Source organism: Phasianus colchicus, chromosome 2 (assembly GCF_987193195.1).
Source record: "Phasianus colchicus chromosome 2, bPhaCol1.hap1.1, whole genome shotgun sequence".
NCBI classification, from domain to species: Eukaryota; Metazoa; Chordata; class Aves; order Galliformes; family Phasianidae; genus Phasianus; species Phasianus colchicus.
The window spans coordinates 65,926,044-65,937,700 of NC_143437.1; the positions used below are offsets into that span (position 1 = coordinate 65,926,044).

The following is an 11,657-nucleotide window of genomic DNA, read 5'->3' on the forward strand; positions in this document are numbered from 1 at the left end:
CTAAGCTACATAAACATTTCAGAAATAGGAAATTACTCAAAAATATAAAAAATAAAGGGCAATTTCAAATTCGCTTTTATGTGCCCAAACCAAAAAGGCTTTCTTAAACTACATGCATTGAGTTTTGCTACATGTGATGCAAGCAAACGAACTCAAGATTTTAACAAATGAATTGAAACAGAACACAAACAACATTGTATATATTTAATATGGAGGGAAAGGGGGGGAAGAGGAAAAAAGAGAACTAGCAACTGTACACAGACCTACTGAGAAGATTATTACTCTGAACCACAACACACACTAATGATACACTCAAAGTACATACCAAAGATCAGGTTCTCTATTTCATTCTTACTTGCTTTGATCAGGTAAAGCACCATTACCACATTTTCTTCCTTGCACAAGAAAATAGCATTAAATAGCAGCAGTAGCAACTCTTGGGTGTTGGGGTATGTTCTGTTCAATATCCTTATTGATGATCTGGAAGAGGGCACTGAGTGCATCCTCAGTAAGTTTGCAGATAACAAGTTGGGAGGAAGTATTGATCTGCCTGGAGGATAGGAAGGCCCTACAGAAGGATCTGGACAGGTTGGATCACTGGGCTGAGACCAGTGGGATGAAGTTCAAGAAGACCAAGTGCTGGGTCCTGCACTTTGGTCACAACCCCAGGCAACACTACAGCCTTGGGAAAGAGCAGCTAGTAGACCGTGTAGAAGAAAAGAAGCTGGGAGTGTTGGTCAACACTTAGATGAACACAAGCCAGCAGGGTGCCCAGGTGGCCAAGAAGGCTGATGGCATCATAGCTTGTATCGGAAATAGCACTGCCAGCAGGAGCAGGGAGGTGACCATCCCCCTGTGCTCAGCCCTGATGAGGCCACACCTCCAGTACTGTGCTCAGTTTTGGGCCCCTCACTGTAAGACAGATATTGCAGCTCTGGAGTGTGTCCAGAGAAGGGCAACGAAGCTATGAAGGGACTGGAGCACAGAGCTTATGAGGAGTAGCTGAGGGAACTGGGATTGCTCAAGTCTGGAGAAGAGAAGGCTCATAGAAGATCTTATCATTCTCTACAACTCCCTTAAAGGAGACTGTGGTAAGATGAAAGTCGGTCTCTTCTCTCGCATAACTAGCACCAAGACTAGAGGGAATGGCCCCAAATTGCACCAGGGGAGATTCAGGTTGGATATCAGGAAAAATTTCTTCTCCAAAAGAATGGTCAGGCATTGGAGCAGGCTGCCCAGGAAGGCAGTGGAGTCACCATCCCTAGAGGCACATGCTCAAGAAACATTTAGATGTTGTACAGTTTAGCAGGAAAATATTAGCGGCAGGAGAATGGTTAGACTAGATGATCTTAGAGGTTTTTTCCAACCTTGGTGATTCTGTATTGCCTGTCCAAACCACTCTGAAATCATAGCAGGTGAAAACAAAAAAACTACAGAAACACAGTAGTCATTCAATTTCACTTACGTAGTCTATTAACATTACTGTAATCCCATTTTGAACTGAACTGCAATGTTATTTGGTGATGTTTAAATAATTTTCCAGCATATTTGATTATAACATGGAATCACGTTGCTATCTAAGCCCTGACTGCATGGCCAAGAACAGTCAGGCTTGTGAAGCATCCAGTGGAAGATACAGGCCTTCTTGGGCATATGAAATTGGTTTCTCTTATACCTCCATAGTCCTGTTGTAAAATTGGATGGCAGCTAAGCAGTACACAGAACAGACTCTGGTCAATAGCAAGCTAAGAAGCTCATTAAGAGTTGATACGATACAACTGGATGCAGAAAATTATCCAAGGACAACAGGGATCTGCCAGTACCAGAGACTATAGAGGCAAAAACCTCTGAAAATAAGGCCCAGTTCAACATTCAACTGAGGATCACTTTTTAATGAATGCTCACATATTGTCTCCTTTTCCCCTCTCCCCCAGTAGACTCTTTGGTTCATAAGCATTCAGTGCAACATAGGAAGACATAGGAAGAGTTCAAACAAGTATTTCTCTAATTAGAAGAATCTTTTTTTGGCATTTTAGTTAAGAAACTGTACTCCACAAGAGAGCAGCTTTTATACCTTGTGCAGTATTCCTGTTCACCATGAACAAGCTATTATTAAAACTATGCTTTGTTTCATAGGAACAAGGTACAAAACCATACCAAGAGAAGAGAGGTCAATGTCTCAGTGTCCAGAAAGAGAACCTCAGGGGTCCACACCAGGACCAATGCTCTTAAACATCTTCATCAGTTGTATCAATAGAGGGATTGAGCACACCCTTAGCAAGCTTATAGATGACACCAAGCTTTGTGGTGTGGTCAACACATCCAAGGGACTGGATGCCATCGAGGAGAACCTCATGAACTTTAACAAAACCAAGTGGAAGGTCTGGCACTTGGATCGTGGCAACCCTCACTATCAGTGCAAGCTGGGGATGAAAGGGTTGAGCACAGCTCTGACAAAAAGAAACTTGGGAATACTGGTGGATGGGAAGCTAGACACGAGCCAGCAATGTGCCCTCACAGCCCAGAAAGCCAACTGTAAACTGGGTTCCATCAAAAGAAGCATAATGAGCAGGTCAAGGGAGGTGATCCTGCCCCTCTACTCTGCAGTGGTCTAACTTCACCTGGAATACTCCATCCAGATATGGAGTCCTCTGTACAAGAGAGATGTGGACACATTGGAGCACATCCAGAGAACAGCCACAAAAAGAAAAAATGATCTAAGGGATCGAACACCTCACCTACAAAGACAGGCTAAGAGAGCCAGGGCTGTTCAGCCTGGAGAAGAGATCTCATTGCAGCCTTTCAATATCTAAAGGGGACTGTAAGAAAGAAACAGGCTCTTCAGCAGAGTCTGTTGTGATAAGTTGAGGGGAAATGGCTTCAAACTTAAAGAAGAGAGATTTAGATTGGATATAAAGTTATTTTTACTGTAAGGGCAATGAAGCACCAGAACAGACTGTCCAGAGAAGTGGTGGATAGTCCATCCTCAGATGGACTCAGAGGGAAGAGGTGACCAGATCTGTAGTATTGATAACAGAAAGAGAGCTGAGTTCAACATCTTGGTAGACTTTTCATTTGTGTGGGAACTAACACTGATGATTTTTAAATTGGTCCCATCCTTGCTAAGGAGCTGCTACTTTAACTGAGCTATTGCAACAAGTCATTCCTAACCAGTTCCCATGAAAATTAAAGGCAGGATATAAAACAGAGCTGCTATTATCTAATAAATTAGATTTCCAGAATGAAAGCAGAATGGTTGATTCCAAGGGAATGTTTTCTCATAGCATTATCCTTCCTGTATACATTTGTTGGAGGCTAAAAACCACACTAGACTAAGGCTGCCTTGAATGTGCAAGTTCACAAAACAAAAGGTTAGGGTAAAAAAAAAAAAAGAGAGATGAAAAAAAAATCAATATAGTTTTTTCCTACAACCATAGCTGGTGGTACTACAGTTCTAAAAGAAAGCAATTTTATTATCAATGCTACATTAGCTTAAATGTAAGTAACCAGCACATTTCCTTCCTCACAATTCAGACAGAAAGAGAACTTGAAATTGGACAATTGCTTGTTAACATTCTATATGCATGTTTATTCAAATCTTTATTTCCTTTACTAATATACACACTAATGTAAGTTCCAGTTACAAATATATTTTTATCTCCAAATGTTTTTTTTTTTTTTTTGTAAACATACAAGATTAAAAGTTTTTCTTCATAATTCAGACTGACCAACCATTTTCTTTACTTACATTACATAAAAGATTTGGGGTAGCCTACAAAGCAAACAGCCAACAGCAGGGCATACGACAGCCAGAGCCTCCTGAGCAACAAGCGCTTGCCAAGGGCGCAGCCCTCAGCAGCACAGCAGATATCAACCAGGCCAAGATCCCAGCTTGGAGGACACATTTCAGGAGGTCCACTGAGTTCTGTTTCCACTGCAAAAGCAGGAAAGAGACCACCTGCCTGAAGGAGGTAAGTGCTGGCTGTCATGTCACTAAGTGAAGGAAATGTGGAAGGAGGTCAGCACTGCACAGCATCAGAGATGAAAGAGACTGACCAGATCTTCTCTACTTTCCTGCAGCTTCTGGAGTCGAGTCCTCTACACTCCTGAAGGAGGAGCACATAGTCAGCTCCTCTTTGTGTAGATCCAGCAAAGGACCACAAAAAAAAAAAAAAAAAAAAGGAACAGAAGCATCTGGTTTACATTGAGAAACAGGGAGTTAGGCTCAGAAGAAAAGGCTCAGGGATGTTAGGGATACAACATCAATGTGATAAATAACTGAAAGGAGGAAGCAAAAAAAAAAAAAAAGCCCAACTCTTCCCAGTGTGCTATTCAGTGAAATGGGAGGAATGGGCATGAAATACAGAAAATTCAGTTTAAATGTAAAAGATACATATATTTCTTTACTGTGAGGGTGGTCAAATCTCACTGAAGCTGTGGAGCCTCACCTCAGAAACGAGGAAAAACCCATCCAGGCACAGCTCTGGGCAGCCTGCAGCAGGCAATTTCTAGAGGTCTGTTCCAAACTCAATCATCTTTTGATTATCTGAAGTTACTGGATTAACTCAAACTGGCTAGAGAACAGATAAATTTTAAAACATGACATAATACAGCTTGAGAATAGCCCACTACATTCATCCATGCAAAACAAGTACATAAATAAAGGAAAAAACCCAACATTTAAAGTTAAAGAAAATTAAGTTTAACAATACTGCTGCACAATAGGCTTAAGAAATCAAATCACAGGAAAAAAAGAACTAGCACTATTGGGAAAACAAGCCTGCTTTGCCTCTGGACTCACAGTAAAAAGAATCATCGTTATGGTTGGGCAAACAACACTAAGCACTGGTACATCTTGCTGAGTCTAGCAAGAGGGTCTATTAATAAGCATAAGTTTTGCTAACTTCCTCTTTAGACAGCAGTTATTTAGGCTACCTCAAATCAGGAAGGGATTTGAGGAACAAAGAGCACTAGCCAAAATGGATGAATAAGATGATGACAAGCAGACTACTGGGACAATTAATCAAAACAAAGTTGAATATGAAGCCTTCCAGTTTCCTTCAAAGGCCACTGTCTAAACTACACTGCATGCAGGTATTAATAAAAAGCAGCCAAGTAAAATATTTGTTTATATAAATAATGCAGAATAGATAGCACAGTTTCATCATAACTTACACTACAAAACAAGTAACACTATCAAATTGTAAAGCATCATTTGGAATATGAAACTCTACCTTTCTTCTCCATATCACAAAATGTTATAGAAGAACTGAACAATGCCAAAGAAGGAACAGTAACTAGCAGCATGAAAAAAGTATTCCACATGAAACAAAACTGGAAAGAGCTGAAAGGTTTATCCAAGGAAAAAAAGGGAGACCTATGTGAAACCAGATAAATAACTTCACCTGAAAGTAAACTGTCAGATCACAGACCAGCAAGCAATTTAGATAAGGTGTGCTCAAAATAAGATGAAAAAGAAATCCTTCTGCTACTTAAATATCAAATCAAGATGGATTTTTTGTCCAGATTTTTTTTTAATCTAGCCACACACTGTTGCTTTCTTATTTGGATTAGAAATCAGAGTGCTCAGTACAAACATTACCTACTTAATGATAACTGCTGCTTAAGCATAACACTGAAAAAAATGGTTAGTTTTAACACTATCATTTCTCTTACAGATAAAAAAAGAGAAGAGAAATGTATGAAAGTGTCTTTAAACCAAAATTGAACATGAGGTTAAAATAGCTTAAAAGTCCATTATTTATTTCAATGCACGTAACTAGATTAACATGCTGCAGGAAAGATGGTACAGTATGCAATCTTTCCAGGAAGATTTAATTGCAGAGTTGTTACAGTAGCCAGTCACCCTTAGGCTTCTATAAAGGTATGTTCCACATCCATGAAATTAAATTCCTACTTCTAAAGATGATAGAATCATAGAATGGTTTGGGTTGGAAAGGGTCTTTAAGATGATTTAGTTCCAACCTCTCTGATACAGGCAGGGATACCTCCCACTAGACTAGGATCACAAAAATAAAAGGACATCCCCCTGTTTAAAGTCCTAAATTAGCTACTAACTCACAGTTCCACTGAAAAACTCCACTGGAAATGGACACAAACATCTGCAAGCAAAAACCTTATGATATACAGCATGATGTGTTATAGTTAGGAGGTGTAAATGCACATCTTTTATTCAAGTGTGAAGGACAGACCACGAATCTGAAATGAAGAAATGACAAAGTTCAGTATGAGTTTAAACATTCCATACCACAGAACCGTACTAGAAGTTCAACAAAAAGAAAGTACTGTCAATGAATAAACTAAATAAGCTGCTCTGATGTCCACATATTCTATTCGTTGCCCTGAGCCAATGAAGAGTTGTCTGCAGGTCACCTTACTTTTATTGGTTAGACCATCCTCAAGTATCCCACACACCAAATTTCTAAATTTAAACCTTGTTTTGACATCAACTTCTAAGAAGATAAGAAAAAGTAAGGGGCTACGAGATTATCAAGACATGCCTTTCACTGCCATTGTGCTTTTCCACCCAACTTGTTTCTCAAGCACAATGAACAATGCATGGGCTGGTTTCCTGAGAACACCAGCACACTTTTCTGTAAGTTTTACACTTAGCATTAGGAACACTTCCCTTCTATAGTTGTGCATCGATTAGCCTCAAAAAGGAAACCAACAGTGCATTATAAAAGTTCTTAGTGTCCTAGCCTATAAGCAATACAATTAATACTGTATACAAATGACGTTCAAAGATTTTGATCAAAATAACAGTTGAAATCAGTTGGTCCCCTAAGTTTGTGGGCTCTATAACACAACAGGAATTCTTCCAACAACCATTCCAAATCCAGCAACATTGTTAGTTGTAGTTACTCAGCTCATTTAGCCAGTGTCCATTCTGCACTCCAGAGAGAGGCCGGCTGCCCCACCTGCAGATTTGGTTCCTCTGACTCTTTATCTACCAGGCAGCATAGCTTCTTGGCTATGCTCTCCTCCCTTCTGCCTTCTCCTGTTTCGCCTTTCACACACAAATACCTATCCCTTAAAGAAATAACAAACATACATCATGCACTACAGTCTAGTCAATTCCTTTCTGCAAGGAAAACACGAAGCAATATACAATCACTGGCTGATCTCACACAAAAAACTTGAGACATCTATGCTTCTGGCAACATCTGAGTAATGAGAAGAAAACTTTTAATTCTGCATTATTATGGTTAAACTAATAGATTCCACAAACACCTGGGTCCCAGGAGAGATTATCTGGAACATTCATGCCTTCCAAAAATCAGCTTTTCAGTTTGTAAAGTCTTTTTTTCCCCTTCTCTTAGAATAACTAGAGTATTAGGCTTTATATTCCAAAGAAAAAAAACACACAACAAGGAAATTTTCATGTTCTCAGATTCATTAAATGTTTATCTACCACTGCCAGTTTTAAGTGGCAGTCAGTTTGAACAAGAGACTAGCCAGGTGCCATGATCAATACTATGGGACTAGGGTTTTCTCAAACACTGAAGTCACACTGACTTTATCCATTAGTCATCCTTTTCCTCTCTACGGCATGTCAGCTAATCCATCAGCGTTCAATGAGAGCTACACTAAATGCTTTCTGCCATTTCCGATCATAGCTCGCCTTTAAGGCAAGCTAAATACCACATCATGATTTCAGTTCAGTTCGAGTCTCGCTCCTATTTCAGACAAGATCACAAACAGCAGACAATGAAGTTGAACATTAAGGAACAAAAAGCCCTCTTTGACAGCTGCTGCTCAGTCCTTAAGGAGATTCAGGGTGCTTTCAGATATTAGAAGAAAGAGCACCCTTTCAGCTGCAGTTGTGCTGTTTAAAGAAGACACTTCTGTATTTGCAGCCCCTCTCTATCACATGCACACAGGTCATCTAGTCAAGGCAGCTGTTTGATGCCATTTCCCCTGAACCTAAACCTACCACGATTAAAAAAAGCACAACAACAAAAAAAGTACCTTCAGCATTACCCAAACCATAGCACATCTGATCACAAATAAACATCAGCTGTAACTTTTATTTCTTAAATAAAATGAAGAAAGGATTGACACAGGGCATGGTGTCTGCATCCCCCCAGTCTCAGAACTTTTCCTCCCTTCCCAAGCAGGCTGCAAAACAACCCAGCTATACAGCTAGGTCCCTTCCCCCCCCCCCCTCCCTCCACAATTTTCTGAAGCTGAGAAAAGTTTCAAAAATATGGGTGTAGCACACTCCCAATCTCATCTCACTTTAAGACCAGTGGTGCATTTAGTCATCTGGAAGTAGAAGATTATTGCAAGCCTCCTCTCGTTGACTGTTTTGACTACTACACCATTATCTTAACAGTCACATTTTTAAGCACAAGAACCCTATCCTGGGTTACTAGAGAATCAGACCCTCAGAAAAAAAAAAAAAAAAAAGCTATCTCTCTGTTCCACAAACAGACAGAGTAGCAGACACCTGTGTGATTCCTCATTTCTAACTTCAGTGGCTTTCAGCTTATCCTGCAAGTGTTCCCAGCACCTCCTCCACACAACCCTGCTCCCTCCTCATGCAGGCTGAGCAGCTCAGGCATCTGGCTCCGGGTATTTGTTTCCCTTCTCCGAAACACATCTGGACATCAAGTGCCTCAGCAGCACTTCATACCTCCAGCTGGAGAACTTCAGAGCTCCATACCTTACCCATGATCACAAAGTTTAAACACTAGAGTGCCACACATCGCTCCACAACAGATCTCTCAGTTCAGTCAGAATGCTCGCCTTGGAAACACTGTTACTGAGATGGGGATTTGGAGGTGAATTAGCTTTGTTTTTCCTCTTCTCAACATTAGACCCAGTTGATCTCAATACTGACAAAGAGTTATCAAAGCGTATTTAAAAACTCTTCAAGCTGCAGAAGTTTCCTGGACGGCTTACCTTTCTGCAGGGCTGTGTAACTGCTGTACTTTTTAAATAAGAAACAGAACATTAAAAAATGTTTGTTATTTTAAAATATTTTTTTTTAAAAATGCTAAGTTACATTCTAAATAAGCCAACTTCACGGTTATTTGTCATTAAAGCTGTTATAGTTACCCACTCGCTAAAATTGGAGAGCCAAAACCCTCAGCTTGCACAAAGCATGAGACACTTTCCAAGAAGATCAAGTGCGCAATACACAGCTACCTTTGACTTCACGCGTACACATACGGCTAGAATGACTAAGACCGGTACAGGCAGAGGGGAGATTTGAGCGTGCCGCTATTCGCACCGAGCTTCGTTAGCAGCATTAGCGGGGCGAGCTGGGAGCGGAGCCATAACGCCGCACACCCAAGCGCTGCGCGGGGCAGCTGTTGACACAACGCGGAGCGCGGTGCGTTTCGAGCAGCGCCGAGCCGATCGCTCAAACCAACCGTTACGCTCAAAGGGCGGAGGAAAAAAAACTTCCCGGGACCGCGATCACGCCTTTATTTCCCCACAACACGCGGCGCCAGGCGGCTAAAAATACCGCCGCGGAGCGCACCTGCTCCTCTCCCGCAGCTCCGCCTCGGGTGCCACGAGCCCAGCCCCGGCCCCGCGCCCGCAGCCCCGGGCACGCCGCCTCGGTCGGGAGCGGCCCCGCAGCCCCTCACCTGTTTTAAAGGCCATCTGCTTGTCCTGCCCGCCGCCGAAGAGCTGCAGCATGGAGACGAAGAGGACCCCGCACGAGTTCTGGATGCCGAAGACGGCGCCGTTGCACCACATGGCGGCCAGCATCACCACCCAGCCCCAGCCGCCCTCGGGGGGCTCGGCCGCGTCGCCCCCGGCCGCCGCCCGCGGCACGGCCGCGCTCTCGTCCCCCGCGCACCGCTCGCCGCCGTTCTCCCGCCGCGCTTCCATCGGAGGGCCGGAGGCGGCCGCGGGACCCCCGTCGTCCTGCGGCGGCAGCTGCTCGCTCGCCGGCGCCATCCTCAGCCGCGCCGCGCCGCTCCTTCCTCCCGGCAGCCCCCCGCCCAGCCTCAGCCGCTGCCCGCGGGAGCTGCGCTCATACCCGCAGCGCTTCTGCGCTCGCGTGCGCGCCCTCCCCGCGCGCGTGCACGCGCCTTCCTCCCCAGTCCTGCCCTTCCCGCCCCGCGGCCGCCGCTTTATTTTAAAAGGGGGGCTCCCGCGGGGGCGTCAGCGGCGCGAGGAGGCATCCCCCGCTCCCATTGGCCGAGGGCGGGGAGCGCGGCCTCCCTTCCCTCGTGTCCCCCCCCCCCTCCCCGCCCCTCTAGCGCAAGGGGTGGGGCGGTGCCGCGGCGTGTCAGCGGCGGCGACGAGCGTTGGTGCCGCCGCCCCTCCGGAGGTGGACGCGAGGCCGCTGGCGGCCGCCGCGTGAGGAAGAGCGGTTCTCGCGCTGCCCCGCCGCGCCGCTGCTGGGGAACGGGTGGGGACGGAGCGGGACGGCGAGTAAACAAGCCCCTGGCCGCGCTCCCGAGCCTGGCTGGCTCCTCGCGGGAACGGGCAGTTCCACACGGCGGTGTCCCGCCGCCCTTCGCCTTCCCGTGCGCCGAGGGGAAAGGAATAATCCCACCTTCGCTGTTTCTTCTGTTTTGTCTCTCGGTGTCCTGCTCCCTCCTACGAGCCCGTGGCCACGGTGGAAAGAAAACTCGTTCCAAAATACGGCTCGGGTTCACAGACCGTGCCTTGTTTTGCACAAATTCCACGTGGAAAGCAGGAGCTAAAGAAAGCGAGCCACATAGTGATGTAATGAAAGCCCAAGTCATAACACACGCCAAGTGGGTGTCTTCTTTACGAATCACTAGCTCTTGGAACTAATTGGCCTTTGAATTCTTAACCCTGCGTGCTTTGTGTCCTCCGAATGGTTTTAAAAGAAGCTAATTTTAAAATACTTAAAAATACAGTTGTGATCCTAATGATGCACGTTTTATAGAGGCACAGATCTTGCTGCACACTCCCTCTGTTGCCCAGAGAAGCTGTGGGAGCCCCATCCCTGGAGGTGCTCGAGACCAAGTTTGAACAGGGTGCTGGGCAGCTGAGCTGGGGGGTGGCAGCCCTGCACACAGCAGATGAGTTGGAACTGTGTGATCTTTAAAGTCCCTTCCAACCCAAGCTACTCTATGACCCTATGGTTTGTCTTTTTGACCGTGGCCATCCAGGTCAAGCACAAAGAAATGATACATACACATACAAGAGCAGCAAAACACAGAAAAACTAAGAGCCCGTAACAAAAACTTAGTACAGCTGTATAAAATGCATAAGAATTGTCAAAGCAAAAAGAACTTTTGGACAACTGGTGAAAAACACGTTCCCCCAGGGATCAAGTTTTATTCTCTGTGAAAAGCCCCAAATATATCCTAAACAATTTAACAAGCAGAAGCTAACACCCAACATCCTCCAGTACCTCTGTCCCAAGGCTGTTCTCCAAATCTTGCTGAGCTTTCTTACAGTAATAAGTTTGGCTTCACCCAGCACCAGGTAACTGTTGGAATAGTTCAGATAGAGCAAACCCTTTTTGGAACCAGATTCGATCTTCAGTACGTTTGCCAACAATGATTAACCTAATTAAACTTTTCGGTTACATAGAAATAAACAAGGGCAAAATCCAAGACTGAGTCCTAGTGTGGCTGATCAGACAGGTCATGGTTCTACAAGCACTTACATATATTTCTGTTACTTAGACTCCTCAG

General features: G+C 44.3%; 1 protein-coding gene across 4 annotated transcripts in view; it reads right to left on the bottom strand.

Moving 5' to 3' along the window:
• SLC16A10 (solute carrier family 16 member 10) overlaps positions 1 to 10,794 on the bottom strand; it is a 66,086-nt gene extending 55,292 nt beyond the window's left edge. For 2 of the 4 annotated variants that reach the window (XR_016464412.1, XM_031611247.2), the window contains exon 1: positions 9,621 to 10,208. Coding sequence is in view for 3 of the 4 variants with exons in the window: in XM_031611247.2 (XP_031467107.1) it covers positions 9,621 to 9,936 (316 nt within the window). In the remaining variant the exon portion in view is untranslated. Of the gene's footprint in view, positions 1 to 9,174; positions 9,594 to 9,620; positions 10,209 to 10,540 lie in introns of those variants that run through there. The other 2 variants (XM_090135883.1, XM_090135884.1) reach the window with 2 other exon arrangements.
• Positions 10,795 to 11,657: the final 863 nt, after the last annotated feature.